At 34.4% G+C, this 20,472-nt stretch overlaps 1 protein-coding gene and 1 pseudogene across 1 annotated transcript; one reads left to right on the forward strand and one right to left on the reverse strand.

Moving 5' to 3' along the window:
- Positions 1-3,460: 3,460 nt before the first annotated feature.
- On the reverse strand, positions 3,461-7,052 carry LOC120197820 (annotated as a pseudogene).
- A 220-nt stretch (positions 7,053-7,272) lies between these two features.
- Positions 7,273-10,675, forward strand: LOC120198750 (protein MAK16 homolog B-like). Its single transcript, XM_039200035.1, has 10 exons — positions 7,273-7,411; positions 7,499-7,608; positions 7,939-8,057; positions 8,165-8,262; positions 8,861-8,948; positions 9,021-9,149; positions 9,236-9,329; positions 9,562-9,707; positions 10,301-10,394; positions 10,442-10,675. The coding sequence occupies exons 1-9, from the start codon at positions 7,350-7,352 to the stop codon at positions 10,343-10,345; spliced, it is 891 nt and encodes a 296-aa protein (XP_039055966.1). The 5' UTR covers positions 7,273-7,349; the 3' UTR covers positions 10,346-10,394; positions 10,442-10,675.
- Positions 10,676-20,472: the final 9,797 nt, after the last annotated feature.

Here is a 20,472-nt window from a genome sequence, read left to right on the forward strand (position 1 = left end):
TCTATTTTATTTATGTATATCCAAATCATATATTTGAATTATTTATCTATTTTTACTTTTATAATTTTTATTTCATTAGCTTACTAAATTCAGGTATTTAGCATATATAAAACAATGATAGATAATTCGTTTTAATTGATTAATTGTTTTTATAAATTTTGATTTAGAATTTTTTTAGTTATCTTTAGGAATAACAATAGGTCGGATTAGGTTTTTGTTCCACCTGAATTTCATCCGAAATCAAACTTGAATTTTCATATAAAAACATGCACCTTAAATCGAACCTATTTTTTTTAAATAAATTTATAAAATCGATTTAAATTAGAACTCGTCAAGTCCGAATCAAAAATACATCCCTAATTATACGTCCATACGTGGGACAGTTTGATCGGTGACCTCAGCCGGAAGGGTATCTCGTCTAACCATTTTAGGGCCCAATTCTGTTGATCAAATTTACTTGATTTATTCAAATGGGCTTTCAATCTAATGTATGAACCTCAAGAAAATATAATGTTGAAAGTAGGGCCGTAAATGATATCATGCAAATAGCAACGAGTTATTCGAGTTTGATTTGATTAAAGTTCAGTTAATATTTAAATTGAGTGAATTCGACTTGAATTCTTAACGAATCAAAGCAAACTACTTAATATCCGACTTGGAAAACTCACGAGCAACTCGAAAAATAGTATATTGAACTTTCAATGTTTTAAATTAAATTATAAATAATATTAACGTTTATATGTTGTATTTTTAATGCAAAATAAGATTTTCATGTACTTAAGGTTCAAGTTTGTGTTCGAGTTTGAGTTTCAATCGAGCTAAGTCTGAGAACGTTTCTAGTTCAAGTTTTTTCGAGCTCGGGTCGAGCTTCAATTTTTTATTTTGAATTCAAGTCGAGTTTGTCAAATTTAAGCTCATGAGCTTTTGAGTCGAGATCAACTTTGAACTTTTCGAGTCGAATCGAGCATAACAATATTCGAACTTAACTAAACTCGTTAACAACCCTAATTGACTGTGTATCCTTATTTTTAATAATACAGGGTGAATACAATGTAACACTTGTTAAGAATCTTTTTTAACTATTGACAATACGCACACACAATACAAACGTAACTATTCGAATTCAGATCCTCTAATAAAAACAATATTTTCTTTACAATCGAGACCAATCGATAAATTCAAATTATATTTAAAAACCTCATCTTTAATTTTGAAAATAAAATAAAATAAAGGTAATATATGACTTTATGGAGCGTAGGAATCACTTTTGTTGTAATGCATACTCAAGATGTCTCTCATGTCTTTTGACCACTCTTAATTATTATTACAATTAGGTTTCTCCATATGATGTCATTTCTTATATTATTACAATTTGTTTATACTTTTTATTTTAAAAAATAATTAATTTGATTTTTTAACGATAAATTTTATTTTTAAATTGTTCGAATATATATTATCTTATAAATTATACATTAAAAAGGTGAGGGAAGGGTTATGATTAATGGGGCAGTCATAAGGTGAAAAAAAGGAGTAAATTGAAAGCTTTACTTTGATAGGGGAATATCTCCCTCTCATGCAACTAGTAAAGTTAAAGCTCCTCCTAACCTTATATTCTTTGCAACTCTCCACAAGCAAAGCTAATTTAGAACACAAAAAAGAAAATCAACTGCAAAAAGATCAAACATAGCTTTTTTCTTCTTTAATTTCTTTTTTTAGACATGTTTTCGCACGATATGATTGAACTCGATTCGAATTATTGTTTTCCCGATGAATTTAACAAATATAGAGAAAAGGCTTAAGAGAGTTCAATGACCATTTTACAACAATTGGATAAATTTAATGATAATTTTATAATAATTCGATAAATTTAATGATTATTTGTAACATTCTGATGATTATTTTGTAATAGTTTGATATAGTGATCATTTTATAACTTTTGAAAGTTTAATGACTAAAAAGATCGTTCAAGCATAATCCAGTGACCTTTGGAGTACTTTACCCAAATGCTTATTATCACTTGAAAATCCAAAATTCTTTGGGAATATGGTGAATACACATACACACACATATATCTGCAGGCATTCTTCTTAAGAACATCATATCAATAGCAAAGATTCCAGGGAAAATTCAAGAACAATCCCTCAAAATTTGCTTCCAGTAAGCAAAAAACAGCATTATGAAAAAAATGGATCAAAACTAATCTGACATTTCAGTGCTTAATAAAGCTTGAAAACACTAACAAGAACAGCAGCTACTGACCTAAGATTTTCATCAATGCAACAAAAAGAAAAGGAATATCAGGGTTTCAACCCTCTAATCGTCTGGTTAATCCATGCATTCACGACCCTCTTCTCCTGTCCTTAATATGGGATTGGATTCACGAGATATCTCAAGTTAGGGGGAATGAAGCCTGGTCCGAGATCATTTGAAACGAAATCGTGAGACCCTTCGAAATGAATGATCTCGAACCAGACGACATTCTCCTCAACAGTTGAAGACTTCCAAGAGGAGGAAAGAAAATAGAGATGCAAGCAAAGGAACAATAGGCTGATCGATACTTTGATTTAGCCATGCAATGATTCTTCATTTATTTATTTATTTTGGTGCTTAGAGGGGCCTTTTTATTCGTGAGGATGAGGATCTCATGATGTGGCTTAGATGACATATAGAATCCCACTTTCTATCCCCCATATCTTTGCTCTTTTTACACTGATTTCAAGTATTTTTTAACTTTGATGTTTGAATTTTGTAAGGTTTATATTCACGGTTCATGATCATTTCTCTTAATAATGTCATCTTTAACATTTGAACATTTATTCACTTATTACCGGGAATGTGATTCTTCCATTCCCTTAGGTATTGTTATATTATCGGTATTTTGGACTAAAATGCCCTTAATTTTTTTTTTCAAAAATACAATTCTTATGTCGTTGAATAAAAAAAATTCTACGAAGGTTAAATTGTAAATTTATCCTTAAACTATTTTAGATTTACAAAAAAAGGTCCATAATTAGAATTTTATATGAAGTCCAGGGGTTAAAATAAAATTTTACCATTTCATTAAACATATTTATCTTTTCAATTTTGTAAAAAAAATTATATAAATTTTATGAATTTAAAATTTTTAAAGAAAATATATAATTAATTATAGTAAAATTATAGTATAATTCAACTTGTTAAAAAAACAAATATATAATAATGACAATTTGGTAAAATATACATCCTAATAATCTTTTATTCCTTTAACCAAACACTGTAATCTTACATTCCTGCTAAACGAACCAAACACAATAATTTGCAACATTAGGTAATGTTATATTCCGGTAATCCTATTACCGCCGGTAATCTTACATTCCGTGAATCAAACGTTCCATAAAGTAATTATTTATTACTGGTTTTGAAAAATATTGGTAGAATATTGGGGTCAAAGCAATTGCTTCTTTTAGCATCCTAATTCTCATTATTGTCCATATTGCATTTGATGATGAAAATCAAATAGCTTTTTCAGTAGTGGAAGGAGAGCAATCAAAGCAAGCTGTAGCTGTATAGTCACAAACTGACTTGTCCGACACCTTTGTTATTCAGATTGGCACGAGATATTAGGTTTGTAGATGGGCACTTGTGACTGTATATTGCATCCGATGGCAAGATCTCCATGCCAATCCATTATAGATAGACCAAGAGTAGACAAGGAGCGACCCAGGGGGTAATCTTTATCCCTCAATTGGGCTTCCAGGCTGCCCCCATAAGCAAGATCACCACGACCAGTCATAGCACCTCCAGTCATGACTACCTGGAACTGCTTATTAGAAATCAATTTGTCTTCAACTTTCACACCAGCCGACAGTGCATCACCCAAGAGAGTAACCGAGATTCCTGCTGTAGCCTTATTCTTCTTGAGATTACTAAACCTGGTATCGCTGCGCAGTGTATAGGCTAAGTCCTTTCCAACAGTCTGCATATAAAAACCCACTGAAGTTGCTTTACCTTCCCCATGCTTTAAATTTTAAAGAACTTGTCAATTCCATTTGGACATTGGCATCCCTTTTGTCCTTGGTAATCTGGCCAGAAAATGAAATAGGAAGTTTATCTTTACCAACAAGCAGTCTTTCCACATTAATACCTTCGTAACCTACATCATGATCCCAACCATGAGTATCTAGAACAGGCCTCACAAGCCATGGGTTGGATGAATGAAGGGAACGATAGCGATGAGTAGAATTATCAGAATCAAAAGAAGCAGGCAACGCTAAATCTGGCATGGGAGCCGGAACAGAAGAAGCACCACTGTTTTCTTCTTCTGCATTTTCACCATACTCACTTGGCAGATCCTTAGCTGCAGCAGCCATTTTCTTCATCATCTTTCGCCGCTGTTTCTCTTCCTTCAGTTGCTTTTTCATAAGAAGTTTTCCCTATATTCTAACTCATCAAAATATGCCTTCTTCTGAGCTTTACTAAGCTTTGCTATTTGTGCTTTAGTCAACTGCTTCAAAGGTGGCAACTCATCATATTCCGGTTCTTCCTCAGAGTCTGAGGATTCATCCAAATCATCATCTAATCCATCCTCATCACCATACTGCTCTTCAGGCAGGTTAACTTGTGGTCTTGATTGAAGAAGTGATGAAAGAAGGAAAGGTAAAGGAGGTGCTCTTGTTCGAGTAGCAAAAGGCTTTCTTGTAGGAGTATCTTGCAACTTCAAAAGTGTATTTGCTTCGGCCAGAATTTTTGATGCAAAGGAAAGAAACAACAAATGAGGCTTCCAGACCTGCCCATTAGGTAATACTCTCTGACCTGCCCTATTTGTTCTACATGCAGAGTGATTCTCCACTAACGAAACAGGATTCATGAGCCGCATATCCCCAGCTGCCTGACGAATAGCCTGCTGGACAACATGAGAACGTTGAGTGACAAACATGTCATAACTAGAAGCAGTACCATTTGGACCATCAGGTGGAGCAGAAGCTGCATGAGTCAAAACTACAATTGCATTAAACCATATAGATGGACCAAAGATCTCAGTGATGGTACGCAAGAGGGGCATATCACCAAAATCCCTGGTTTGCATGTCCAACCTATCAAGGTACAATACAATATCTGGAGGTGTTTTCTTAATGAAACTTTTAACAGAGTGAAGGATCTTCTCATTCTGGCATTGGTCAGACCAGGAAGGAAGAAGGCCTGGTGTATCAATTACACGGACCTTAATACCATGTACTGTGCCCACAACATCCTGAACGTTCTTTGTACCTGTCTGGAAAGCATCGGTACCAAACTTGACTTCATCAAATATTGAATTGATAGTAGCACTTTTACCAACTCCTGTCTTCCCAAGCACCATAATTGTACAGGAGAAATCCAGAGGTTCATTTCCAGCGGCCTCAAGCTGTTCTGCCATAGCACTTGCAAGGCCAAAGCTGAAGACACAGACACGGCCCCCATTTCTCCCCCAAAGCTGCTCAGCTAATCCAAGACTGTACAGAACCTGTGCCACAACAACATTATGGGGAGTCTGCCCAAGCCGATTTGCAAGCCGCAAAAACTTAACCCTAATCAACTGTAGCTTTTCACGTGTCTCATCACTCTCCTCAGCCTCAACATTACCAGGATCTTCAATTTGTTGTGAATGTGCCTGAGAGACACTTCCATTTCCACGAGGCTGCTGCACCACCCTGGGTGCAGGGTCCAATAGCGGAGCAGCACGCCCAAGGCCAGCAGGATGAGAAGGGGTAGCAGGATTTGTACATTTAACAGGTGTTGACGATACTGGAGCTGGTAGAATTTCACGTTCTCTAGACACATCCTAAACTCTTCAGTTTTGGAAGACAGAGAAGATCCTGGAGCATGTTGCACTTCCTGCTCTAGAGTCACTCTGGTGCTTTGCTTATCTTGACGATCTTTCTCTGCTTTCTTTTCAGATTTTTCGGTCAAAAAATGAATATCTTGAGCCATTTCATCAGGAAGCCAAGATCGAAAACCATCATGAAGCTCTGTTCTCATATCAGTTTTACCAACCTGAATCTGCTCATTCCTCTCACTTGTGGACTTTTCCGTATAAGATAAGTTTCCGGATGCAGAATCAACTGTCCCTTCCACAGGTTTACTTAGCTCAGAGCCTCAGACATCGTATTTTTCAGTTCATCAATCTCACCATTACGCTTTATGTCCCTTGCAACTGATGAATCTTTTGCTTCACCATTCATGTTATCCTCCACCTCCTCCGCAGCAGAAGTGTCACCTGCTTTTTCATTTTCATCCCCACCATCCAGTGAATCAAAATCAGATGTGGCACCTTTTACTTCCCTACTCTCTGTTCCCATATCTCCCATATCAACATTAGCTGACTTGTCATTCACAGTTTCAATGACTTTGTCATCTTGAAGCTTGAAAATCATGCCAGCTGAAGTATCAGCAGATTCCAGCACCTTTTGTTCTTGATAATTAGTAGCCATTACATCCTCTCTTGACTCCTCACCCTTAAACTTAGATCCTGATTTCACATCTTCCTCCACCCTATCACTTTACAAAAGTGTTCAACTTTCATCAGCCAATGTTCCCTCTAAATGTGCCTTATTGGTATTGTAACACCCCAACCCGCACCCGACCCGGATACGAGTCTGAGATATCACATTGACTTTTTAAAACAATATTTATATAAAATAACAGAACATTTGAACTTGTATTAATAAAATATAATCATATATTGTTGAATTATGTTTCATTATAACAAATTTGAAAAAATACGTTTTCATGAACAGTACTATATAGTATGAATAGTATTATATTGTATTAACAGTACCGTGAACAGTAATGTACAATATTTCCTGGCCACCATTCAATTCATCAGTCTTTCCTCCCATTTCAGTCCCTCCATAGTCAATCTTATCCAACACCACACAACCCGAACTCGAACTCGAACCCGACCCGACCCGAACACAACCTCTAAAAAATTCGACCCTAATTCGATTTTTTTAAAAAAATCCAACCCAATTGGGTCGAGTCGGGTCGAAACCTGTCAGATTCGGATCCTGTGCCTATCCCTAATACTACGTCATCAATGTAACAAAAATTAATGCCTGGGTCATTATTTTATGAAATAATTGATCATAAATTATTACAATATAATTTTTAAAAGTTTAATAGATAAAAGTAGAAGAAAATTAAAATAAAAGTGACCATCAGTGTAGTTTATCCAAAAAATAGAAATAAAATTTCTTTTACCCGACCTATTCTCAGCTCTCTTCAGTAAGCCTGCCGCCTCTGTGTCCCAGCCTCTTCCTTCTCTTTGAATCAGCCCTCATCCGCCTTCTCTATTGTTGCTCTTTTTTAACTCAGGACATTAAAGAAAAGAGATGCAGCACGACGAGGTGATATGGCAAGTAATAAGACACAAACACTGCAGTTTCATGTCCAAGTATAATTCTCCCCTCTATTTTCTCTTTAATCTTTTTTTGAGCTTTGATATGGGTACCATCTTTTTTAATGTTTTTTTTCTTTGCAGAATCTCTACTGGTATATTCTGTAGAAACCCTTATAACGTAACTGGGATCTGCAATCGTAGTTCCTGCCCTCTTGCAAATAGTCGCTATGCCACTATCCGTGACCATGATGGTAACTCATCCTTCTTTATTAATTGTATCTCTCAGAAAATTAGGGAAACGAGAAGAGGATTTTACTGGGTTAGGTTATAATTAATGGTAATGCATTTTTGCTGCGTTAGTCTCTGTTCCGTCAGATACATACAATGTGTTAAATTCATTAAAATATATCTATTTCATCAGTTATCACAATTAAAATGAAGCATCGTGATTTTTGCGATTTGGCTGAATGATTGATTGCTAGAGAATGAGAGTGTCTGCCTGACTGGGTAGTCTGATTGCTGTATATTTGAATTTGAGCGTGATTAACTTGAATGGATTTTTCTGTCGTGCTCTTATGCAGGGGTCTTTTATTTATATATGAAGACTATAGAAAGAGCTCATAAACCCAATGATTTATGGGAAAGAGTGAAATTACCCAGAAATTATGAGAAGGCACTTGAAATTATTGACAAGCATCTGGTATTCCATCTCTTCTCATGTTTTACATTTCTACTAATTCATAATCCTTTTCTCTTAACTTTGCTTCTCTGTTGCTAAACATGCTTTTTTTTTCTCTTGTCATTAAGATGTACTGGCCTAAGCTCCTTGTTCACAAAATAAAGCAGCGTCTCACAAAAATGACCCAGATGCGTATCCGCATGAGGAAACTTGCCTTGAAAACAAGGTTCCCATATGCTTTCACTTTTATTTATATATTTGGTTTTGATGTTTGTCTGGAATTTAATAGATGAAAGTCATAGAAGAGAACTTTATTTCCTTGGAATTTACCTAAGGTGCTTGCTGAAAGCTTCCTTCCTAAACTTCATTTCCATTCATCATATCTTGTTTATTTGTTTGCCGTACTTTGCATTGGGCTGAACTTTGTGGGTTTTAGTGGGAGTTTTGTACCTTTCTTAAAAAATTAAGTGACGACGGCCAATTTTGCCACTATTCCATGGTTCAATATATAGTTTTGCTACAATTCTATTATTTTCTTTGGTTTTGGGAGAAAAAAAATGGAATTGGATATCCCCTTAATGTAAATGACCGATTTTCATTGATTCTGTCATTTTTTGTGTTAAAATATCAACTACTTGGAAGTATAGTGGCAAGATTTAATGACATTGAAGTAAAATGGCCGAGTTCAACTCTAACCCATGATATAGTCAACAGTGACTATTTTGGCCTTAATACCAAAACTTATTTTAATTGTCATTTATTTGTTTGTGCTGGATTTCTTTTTATCATTATTAGCTGTTTATCACTTTTATATTTTCCCATAGGGAGAAGATCATGACTACACCCAGAAAGGAGAAGAAGAGAGAGGATAGAAGGGAGGAAAAGGCTGAAAAGGCTGCAGTTCTGGATAAGGTTATAATCTGCTTAATTGCTTATCCTGATGTTTTAGCATCTCCAAATTGGTTTTAACTAATACCTCCACAGGCAATTGAGAAAGAGTTGCTTGCAAGGCTTGAAAATGGAATTTATGATGGCATATACAACCTCCCCTTCAATAAATTCCTCCAAACTCTTGACACAGATGAACTGCAGGCTGAGGATGAAAATGAAGAGGTTTGTGTTATGCTACATATTGTTGTATGGGACCTGAGTTTCTTTTCCCTTTCCTTTCTCACTGCTTGTTTTCTGGGAATAAGCAGGAATCTGAAGTTGAATACGTTGAGGGCAACTTTGAACTTGAAGAGGAAGATGACATAGAAGATTTGGGTATGAAGGATTATCACATTGGTGATGGTATGACTCTTGTCTGTGTTCTCAGTACTTGTACATGATGTGATATTGCATGCATAATATTAAAAATGAATGTTTATTACACCATGTTTGCTTTTTTCCTATCTTAGCTATTGTCTTTTGAAATGGTATGAGCTACATTTTTGTGACAATATTATCACACCAATTGCATACCATGTGCCTGAATAAGAAATTCTGCATATTCATTTCTGCTATGGTTGAAATTTTTATACAGATGAGTTAGCTAATGATGATGATGATGAAGAAGAAAATGCAATTGAAGAAAAGAGAGTGAGAAGTAAGCCTAAGTCTGCCCATGATAAGTCCGAGAAAGATGAGTTTGGTAAAAAGTTGAAAAAGAAACCAAGGATCCATGTTGAGGTAAGAATCCTTGTCTATATCCAACTCTGTTTTCTGCAATCATATATGTATTCTTTCATTTTTATATGTAGATATCCATGATTTTTTTAGACTGTATTTTATTCATGTGATAGTCTAACATCATTAATATCAATTAAGTGAAAAGCCCCCTCCCCCCTTCCCTTTTTTCTTTTTAAATAATGGTGATTCTATCTATATGTAGCTTGAGAACTTTCTTGTAAGCATTGTGCAAAAAGATTTATATGGCAGACTTTGATGTCTAATGATATTAGACCGTTTGTCACATCTGGAAAGAAACATTGTGTTGATTTCTGGTGCACTTGGAATCAGACAGATATGAGCAGTGCAAGTAATTTTGGTTCATGGCTAGTAATGATTACCGTTAAATTCTGTAGCTTGAGATACACTTTTTTACATACATTGTATATAGCATATTATTATTATTACACCAGATCCACCTGTTTTTTTGGTGTTTTTTTATGGAGTTCCCCTCCTAGTAAATGATACGTTCATTTTGGGATCACTGGCGATCCTGAACATATTTATAGAATATGGTTACTAAGGCCATTCGCATTGTATTTTGCATTTACCAGGTTGAACATGACGAGGGTGGTGAAAGGCAGAAAGTAAGCTTCTGAGTCGCAAGATCGATGGTATCATTCAACAAGTAGCATGAAGGGTAGATTACTTATAAGTAAAGAACGTGGAAAACGAATTAAACTCGAGGAGGCCTGCTGTAACAACCCCCCGCCCATAAACCTCTAATACCAACTTCGGTTAAAAGAACACTTAGGATAGAAGAATGAAGAAGTGGAGAAGAGTTTTTCATTGTTTTTTTTTGGGGTTTTAAAAATTTTGTTGACCTTATTGGAGTACTGTTTGTTTGTTTAATGCAAAGGGATGTGGAATTTATTAATTACGCAGAGAGATTGTTAATTGCTTGCAATGCAGCTTTGCTTTTTATACTATTCTGTTCCTAGTTATCTAACCAGAATCTCTCTCAATTCCCTTTTCATAACGGCACAGCGCAGCATCCAGCAACCTCAATGAAGATTATCTACTTGATTTTTAGGGGGAAAATCTCCCTTTTTTCTTTCTTTTAACATAACAGATAATTTCTCTGTTATTTATGGATATTCTTATTTAGTAGGACAAAGGACAATATGCTCACTTTCCAGGAAATGTTAGGTTCCTTTGTGAATCAGTTTACGAGAATGTGATTCTTTTAAATGATAGTGAGAAATTGAAAGAATGTGATTCTTTTGAATAAATGGAAAACTAATATCATATAAGATTATGGCTAAACTAATTAATGCTTTGTTGGTAATAAATATTTTTTAAAAAAGGTAAAACTAATTTCATATTCTTAACAAAATAATTAATAGGCTTAATGACTACAACTTACAATCCATGCTTTTTCAAACATCAGCATGTGAAAGTTATTAAATTTTACGTCTTTTAACACATGTTTTGCCCCTTTACTGTAACTTAACTATCTGTTCAATTATACTTACATCATGTTGTCTAGAGTGAGCAAGACTCGATTTAATTTGAAAATTTTGCGACGTTAAAAAACTTAATTCAATTTGTAGTTTTATAAGATGTATTAGACTCGAAAAAGTTTTAAATTCGAGTTGAATTATAAAATAAAATTCAAATAATTCAAAATTTGGTAATCAGTGGATTAATTTTTAAGTTCGAGTTGAATCCCTCAATTCTAAATGATATATGTACAATGCACATGGGAAAAAATGAATATATATATATATATATAATTATTTAAATTATAATCAAATAGTACCATAATATTATAAATATTTATTATTAAATCTAAATAGAAACTCGAACAACTCAACTTGACTTGATTCAAATTTCATAAACTCGACTCGATTAGAAAAAATTTCAAATAAAATTTAAGTTATGAAATAATACTCGTCAATTCGTTTAATTTAATATTTTTTAGCTCGATTCAAATACTCACCTCTAATTATGTTATCACACGAGTCCATTTGGATAACCTTAGACTCAAATTACAAGGCCTATAATAGAGTTAGGAATTCAAATTTAATGGTTTCTCCTCAACAAGACATTATTTCGAGAATTAAATCTTGTTTCAAACCTATAATGGAAATTTATTGGTTTCTGTTTTTCTTGAAATCCAAATATAGTAAATTATTATTTTGTCCTCCACCCATTTTTACGGTTTTATTTTGGTCATCCAACTAGTTTTTTTTAAATCATACTTAATATTATGTTTCGGTCATCCGCTGTTCAACAATAAACGAGATTACTAATATGATTTTTTTTTATTGATAATGTAAAAGCATAATATAGATCACTTAATATGATTAACAACACATAATTAAGATTTTGGCAGTCATAATAAGAGAGTTATGTTGAAAGGAAAATCACTGAAGTAAAGCAATGACTACAACAATATTACATTAATCATTTTATTAATTTATTCAGTTGAATGCAGAACCATTGTTTTCTTGTCTGTAAAAAATCTACAGAAAATATTAGTGTTACAATGAAGTTGAAACAGAATTCAGTGTTGATGTATCAACTTTCGAGATCGGCCAAACCGAATGTTCTTTCGACAGCTTTGCACCAAGAATCGACCTTCTTCTTCCTCTTTTCTTCGCTTAACGTCGGGGAGAATGTGGTTGAGGCGTTGAGCTTATGACCCGAAGCAAAGAGTTCATCTTCTTTCCACACACCTACAGCTATTCCAGCAGCATATGCAGCACCAAGAGCAGTTGTTTCTATGTCAGCTGGTCTCACCACGGGGCTTCCCAACAAGTCGGCCTGCGATCGATCAACCACGATTAAAACACAAAATCAGATGATCGGATGAAGAGAGCATGAATGGTTCAGATAGTCTCTTTGATTTTATACACACACAGAGGTATGCATTGCAATGCAGCTGAGATTCTAAGAAAAACTTCCTTGATTGCAAAACAGTACTGAGCCAAAATGTATAAACGATGCATCAAGAACCTATGTCATGGCCCAGGTTGAATGCTTACTGAAGATACTATTTTTTATCCATTTTATTATTATTATTATTATTATTAGTATTTATTATTATTATTAATATTATATATTATTATTATTATTATTATTTAATAAATAATTACAACTGGACCGGCCCAGTTACAAGCCAACTAGAACCGGTCCAGCCAACCAGAAACCCTAAAAGGTTTCAGCTAGGGTTTCTAAACCCTAGCCACACGCCAGCCGCCTCTGATGCTTCCAGATCCCAGCCGCCGCCTCACTGCCAAGTGGTCCAATGGTCCACTGCCGACGCCTCCGCCGCTGCCACGTTCCGAATGAAGGCTCCAGAAGATCAACGACGGCCGTCCACGCCAAGGCTACGGGGTGAGTCACCACTGGTAGTCCGGTGACTCACCAAAGCCCTCTCTTCGGACCGGTCCGATGACCGCACCGGTGGTGGCTATAAAAGCCACCACCCACCTGCAAGACAAAAAGAGGGACAGAGACCGCAAGAAGAGAAAGAAACAGAAAGAAAAATACAGAGAAAAAAAAAATAATAATAACAACAACAACAACTACCAACGATCCCAGTCCACAACAGCAGAGCAAAAATAGAAAGAAAAGAGAGAAGAGAAGCTTACCAAGGAAGCTTTGACCACCACCGGAATCACTGAACATCGTCGGAAAATCAAAAATACCGAAGGTATATTTACAGATCTGCTCCGATTGGGAGCCATTTAAGGAAAAAGAACATCGGAACCGTCCTTAGGACGGTCCGATCTATCTACTAGTATAAGAATAATTTTTTCGGCCACCGGATGCGGTGGCCGGCGGTGACATTCACGGCGGCACACGGTGGCCGACCGATGACCGGCTTCCCTCCGGTGAGGGAAGCTAGAGAGAAGGCAGAGAGTTTGAAACTCTCTCGGTTTAGAGAGAGAGAAGGAAATGAGGAATGAAATGGTTGGCCCTTCGGGCCAGCCGATATTGGACATTTATAGTCCTTCCCGAACGACGTCGTTTCGGGAAGGACTATGCGCGTAATTACAAAATAGTTAAATCCCTTCCGCAGTCCTTAGTACTTGTAAACTTTACATTTTAGTCACTAAATTGAATTTTAATATTTTTTAGTTCAGTCTTCGAATTTTAAATTTATTCATTTTAGTCCTTTTATTAAATAATATATTTAGGATAAATAACAGATTTAATCCTTTAATTTTAATAAAGTTTTCATCCCTAGTTCATATTTTTAATTAATTTTATTTTTAAATTTGATTTTTAAATAAATTCATTTTAGTCACTAAGTTATTAAAATTAGAAAATAAAATATTAATCCCTATAATTTCAATTAATTAGGAATTAGATTTAATTTTATTCATAATTTAATTATTTTATATGTTTTCATTTTATTGTTTAAAATATTATTTTAGTGATATTTTTATTTTATTATACTGTTAAATATTTTTATATACATATAATAAATATTTTTGATATCGAAGAAAAGGACAGTCTTAATACAACTGGATGTCCTATTCTGATATTTATAATTAAAAATTAAATAATATTATTTAAAAACTAATATTTATCAATATCAAAGAAAAGAGCTGTCTTAAGGCACCTAGAAGTTCTTTTCGGATATTTTTAAATAAATAAATATTTTTTTTTACAATTTTAAAATTATAAGATTATAAATTAAATATATTTTTGATTTTTTAAATTTTTAATAATAGAGACAATTTATAATTAAAAAGTACCAATTTTGGGCGTTGTAGGGGTGCTAATCCTTCCCTAAACGTAACCGACCACGAATCCCTGTTTATTATTAAAAAGAACGAATTTTTGGTTATAAAACGCAGATCAGTTCATCTTTTAAATATGGTTTTCTTAAAAACTATTTTAAAAGAAAATTTTTAGGTATTCGACCTACTGATTCAAAAGGTCGATGGCGACTCACCAATTATTTTCAAAATTATTTATTAACATCAATTTCCCCTCCAAATTATAATATTTCGTGCCCGGACGAAAACCGGTTACGACAGCTTGGCGACTCTGCTGGGGACTTGTCAAACTTCAAAATTAATTATAAATTGTCTCTATCAGTTAGAAATTAAAAATTAATATATTAATTTTTAATTCTTTTCTTTCAAATTTTTTATTATTATTATTTTATATATTATTATTTATTATTTTATTTATTTATTTTATTCAAGAATTAATTATTTTATTTGTTTGTTAGAGGTTTGAACATTTCTCCTCACACACAACACTTGCATTGCATAACATAAGCTTTCTAATCAAGCTTGTCCTTTTTTAAGTGGGAGTGAAAGCGACGTCTTCGTGAGAATTTATTCTCCGTGTCAGACCTAGCAAGTAACTTTCGGGGTTCATATGCTCTATGTCTTCGTGAGAATTTATTCTCCGTGTCAGGCATAGAGAAATGTGTCCCCTTGAATTGAACTCGATCCGCTTAAGTCTGTAATGGACTAGGATTGAGGGTTTGACAGCCCAAGGGGGCATCAACAAGGACAATTCGAGTACCTTTACTCCTAGAACTGAAAACCTGCATATAATAAACCCTAGAAACTCTCCCGATCTGAAACTATGCCGAAATTTTGTCAGTAGGTATACACAAAGGAGAAATAAGCTCTAGCTTTTAATTTATTTTATTCATTTTCTTTTTCCTGAATAAATGCATGTGAACTAGAAATCGTGCAGTTAAATTAAATTTTCCAAACAAAGCATGGAACTAGAAAGCATGAGGTTAAGATTTATACATTGATATATAGTTTTTTTTTAGTTGGTACTAACTATTCTATTTTTTTTCATGTATATTACATTGCTCTAATCCGTTCATATTGATTTCTTTTGTTTGCATTACATGATCATGGCATAACCAAAAGGTGTTGACTTAAAAGACTGTTCATCATATTGGAAAGAAATCGTAAATGGACAAAAAGTTTTATGATCAAACAAATATGATGCGGCCAAAGAAAGACATCCTGAAGAAACTACGAGGATCGAGGGAAGTTCTGTACATAGAGAACCGGTTATATTAATACCAAAAGTATTAATCAAAGATCCTATCAGATTGATACCAAAAGCAATCTATGGTAAGAGCATCAGTCAGGGCATTCAGAGTAGTGGAGATTTTATGAAACCCAAGCATATTATTTGAAGGACTTGAACGACCAAAACAAGAAATTGAGCACAGAAATGAAAACCATGCATGAAGATTTTCAAAAGATCAGTCAAGCCTTTCAAAATGCTAGCCTAGGAGGTACCCCAGAAGAATGGATAACAGGGGTCACCAAGCTGAAAAAGAGCTGCAACATATATGAAGATCTTGTTCAAGAACTTCTTGGACAGAAAAGATCTCTTACAAAGGAAAATGAGCAACTCCGAGAAGTGACACAGAAAATGAAAGAGAATGTCATGGAAGAGGTTACAGTCCAGACAAGCAATATGTCCCTTAAGTTGATAGACTAATTTGGCTTTGGAGAAGTTAGGAATGAAATATATCCCTATATGTAAAGTTTTGTTTTATGTACCGAAACTTTTGCGTTCAATGAAATCTGTTCTAAGATGATCACTCTTGAGTAACACCTTTTCATACATGCATTTGTATTTTGCATTTGTACATTTTTACGTTTGTATTTACATTTACATTTTTAAATTTACATCATGCATTAAAACATATTTAATTAAATAATAATGTTTATTTATTTTCAATATCAAAGAAAAGGGCAGTCTTAATATAACTGGATGTCCTATTCTGGTATTTTAAATAATTTACATTTACATTTTTACATTTGCATATTTACATTTGGCATTTTTGCATTTGTATTGCACAATTTGTATTCTTATTATTACATTCACATATTTACATTTGCATTTAGCATCTTTGCATTTTTTATGTCATAATACATTAAAACATTCATTCATTAAAATAAGGATTTCAAATGAAGTGATCTTGGTTTTTCCTTGAAGCAAGAACGCTCAGCACGACACAAGAAAAATGTTTAAAGAAACTGAAGATAGGCTAGCCAAATTTGAGATAAAGCAGAAAGAAATACAAGAGGAATTGAGGAGCAAGTTGGCACAAATCGAAGCTAATTCTCAGATCGATCTACTGAACAATATGAAAGAAATGATTGATAAGCATTTGACTGCTGGAAAGAGTCTTGTTAAAACCCCACAAATTCTTTGGGTGTTACACCTGTTCATATTCCTGAGTTCACCTCTGTACCCCAGGAAATTCAATCACCGATTTACTTCGCTGTTAAGAACTCACAATATCAAGCTGAAGCTTCGTTCCCCGCTGATTGTCCTATTACTTCTGAGTTAAAGTCAGATAAATTTTGTAATGAGGTCCTTGACTCAAATGAATTAGTTGAAAAGAAAAAACTCATCCAAAGATTGAAAAATGTAGAAGAGGGAATAAAATCTAAAGAGAGGGTTGAGTCATTTATGGGTTTGAAGCCAAAGAGTTAAGTTTGGTCCCTGACCTAATTATCCCACCAAAGTTCAAGGTTCCAGATTTCGAGAAGTATAATGGGACCACATGCCCTTCATCTCATATCACCAGTACTGTCGTCGCATGACTGGCTATGTGAAGAATGAAAAGTTATGATCCACTATTTTCAAGATAGTTTATCTGGACCTGCTTCCAAATGGTATAATCAGCTAAAACGTACTCAAATACGTTATTGGAAAGACTTAGCTCAAGCATTTTTGAGTCAATACAAGCACATGACTGATATGGCCCCTGATCGAACAATGTTGTAAAGCATGAATATGAAGTGTAATGAAAGCTTTCGATAATATTCACAACGATGGAAAGACGTTGCTTCTCAAGTACATCCACCATTGACTGAAAAAGAGTTCACTACTTTGTTCATTAGCACATTAAAATTTCCTTATGTTAATCACATGATAGGCTTGTCCCTAATAATTTCTCTGACATCATCATAATTGGAGAAATCATCAAAATGGCTATCAAGAATGGCAAGATAAGAGGCTCTGACAATACTAAAGTCAAGAAAGAAGCTGGGGTTAATACAGTGAGGTTTTATTCAGTTAAACATGGTGCCAAATCTTATAGAGTGATCAAGAAGAAAAAGAATGTGCAGGGATTTCAATTTCCTCCCTTCCACTGTTCGAGTGAAAAGTTGCATCCAAAAATGCTCTCAGCCAGATCAATTACTCCACAACTTGATCAATCACAGTGGCCGCCAAATGATAATTGGACCTATAAGGAAGTTCCTTGGATAAATCAAACTGGAATTCCAAATTGATCAGCTAAGGTTCCTGGTAACCTTAAGAGAAATTTCCCAGACCCTTTAGAGCAAGCAATTTAAAAATATAAGGTAAAAGAAGGGGTGAAGGTTCAATGTTCAGAAATTGTTTCTTCAACAGAAACTAATATAACCAAATCCTATGAAGAATATTGGGCACAAGAAAATGGGAAAAGAAATCAAAAGGCTCCCATGGATGTAATTTGAGATTGGCTTATAGGTCTAAGAAAGAATGAGGCAGATATAACCCAGAAGACATCTCAGATACCTATATCAGATTTTCCGAAAACCAATAAGGCAAGGGGAAACTTAAGGAGTCTGGTTAATACTACCCCAGTTATAGCTGAAATGAGCATTCAGAACCCCCTCAATAACATGAGAGCATTCATTTGTTCAGAACGATCAAAGAAAGTGATAGCCTCGCGAGCAAGAAAAACTCTAAAGGTATTTCAAGAATCTATCTCAGACATGTACCCTCATTTTGTTAAAGGTCAATACATTACACCAAGATTGGTGAAGGTGTCACCAAGTCCTTATGCTCATTGCTATGATCAAAATAGCTTCTGTAATTTTCACTTGGGAGTATCTGGACAGTCAATAGGGAATTGTTGGTCACTGTTAAAAGAATTGAGACACTCGTTGATAAGGGAGTCTTGACACAAGAAATGATCAAGAAATGGGGGGCAAATAAGGATAAAGATCCTGGGCTAAGTACACACCCAACATTAGAGGAATAATGATGCATAAACAAGTGGAAATGTTATCTACCACTGTAGTACTTTCTATTTTCCGCATCTTGTTTGAATATGTTTTTTGTTCCTTTCTCCACTTGTTGTGCAATAAATAAATGTGTGTTACTTTTATGGTTATGAGCAAGGAATCAAGTTTTAATCTTGAGATTATTGAGTATCAAGTAGATTAAATATTCTTTTAAATTTTCAAGAGTTATAGATCTATTGGCAAGTGATAAAATTATATCTTCCATATCCCATCCAACACCAATTACTCGACCTTTACCAAAACCAAATCCTGACACTACATTTATCTGAGACTCTGCAGAAATGTCTCTACCTGTTTTGAGACACAAACTCTAGATGTTTACCTTCTCGGGTAGAGTCGGTTGATGATGATACTACCTTCCACCATATACATGACTTTATAAGTCACACATTTGTCTTTTCGAACACAAAACCATCATAAATTAAAAGACCTCAAAAGAACCAAACTTTCAATTATCCGTGAATTTTACTGCAAGAAGAGACGAGATGAGGCATCAAGAACAAACTCATTGATGATAATTTCGAGTGATTAGGGCATACTCAAAGAAGAAGGGGAAAATGATTGATTGAAATAAATATCATGCATTAATTACATTTTTTCATGTGAATAAAGTTAATCTTGAATATTCATCCCCCTGCGGATACCTCTTTTTACAAAGGTTCTGTGTATGAAATGAGGAACGGCATTGTTTCATTTATCCTTTATATATATAAATATATCATTTGTTGTCCCCACTTGAGCCTGAATAATTTTTCTTCTGATTCAACCCTAACCAAGGATCACCCTCCACGTTAGGGGCAAGGTGAAAGATATTGCTCACAAGAATGAAGATTGTCAATACAGTTTTATTACGGAGACAAGTTTCCATGAAGTCATGAAAGTTTTGAACTACAAAGTATGTCAAATACAGAGTGCTTGAAAATCCAATCAAGAATAATGGAAACCTCCAAAATGCAAAAGGAAAAGGAGGTACTCAAAGCAAGTGAAGTATTATACTCATCTGCAAAGAAGAAGAAAAAAAAAAGAAAAAAAAAAAAAAAAAAAAATTGAATCAAGATGATGATTTATTGAGTCTCAGTTACAAGGTTGATCAAGTACAAACAAGAAGAGCAAGAATGCTAGAGATATGATAAAATGGAAATGAATCCAAAAATTGGCAGTCTAGAAGGATCCAGATGATGAAAAAATCCCCAACAAAAGATCCAAGTTAAGCAAGGCAAGGTAATGGCATCAGAATGAATTGATCCTTGGTTTGATTACCCTTAAACACTTATTTGGGCCTTTTATTCCTTTCTTTCGTAACCATAAGCCATGGCCTACGTTACGTACCCGAAAAGTCCATTTTAATCATACATGGATTTCTAAGTAAAAGAGAATATCTTTAGAATTCATTCCGCCTCTCAAGATTGATTTTATTTGCAAAAATTGGTTTTTAAAATCTTTAATACATGATATGAAAAATGATAAAAGGGGGGTTCAAGATGTAAATTTTTAAATAACATCTTAGAACCAAAGGAGGATTCGAGTTGAAAACCTGAAAAGGCGGCTCGAATATTGAATGGTGCAACAACGACATAAGAGACGATCTTAAGCTCTTAATAAAGCACCACACATCTCAAAAAACGTTCCTGAGATTCTGGAAACGAGAAGCATCTCTACAAGATGAGTATAACAACCATTTCTTCAAGTTAGTG

This window comes from Hibiscus syriacus, unplaced genomic scaffold, assembly GCF_006381635.1.
Source record: "Hibiscus syriacus cultivar Baekdansim isolate YM2019G1 unplaced genomic scaffold, ASM638163v2 tig00004779_pilon, whole genome shotgun sequence".
Lineage (NCBI taxonomy): Eukaryota > Viridiplantae > Streptophyta > Magnoliopsida > Malvales > Malvaceae > Hibiscus > Hibiscus syriacus.

What these genes read in the sequence shown, in the direction of transcription:
- LOC120198750 (XM_039200035.1), top strand. Translation starts at nt 7,350, where the DNA reads ATGCAGCACGACGAGGTGATATGGCAAGTAATAAGACACAAACACTGC. An exon ending in CACTGCAGTTTCATGTCCAA is followed by an intron (nt 7,412 to 7,498) that starts GTATAATTCTCC and finishes TTTTCTTTGCAG; the next exon opens with AATCTCTACTGGTATATTCT. An exon ending in AAACTTGCCTTGAAAACAAG is followed by an intron (nt 8,263 to 8,860) that starts GTTCCCATATGC and finishes ATTTTCCCATAG; the next exon opens with GGAGAAGATCATGACTACAC.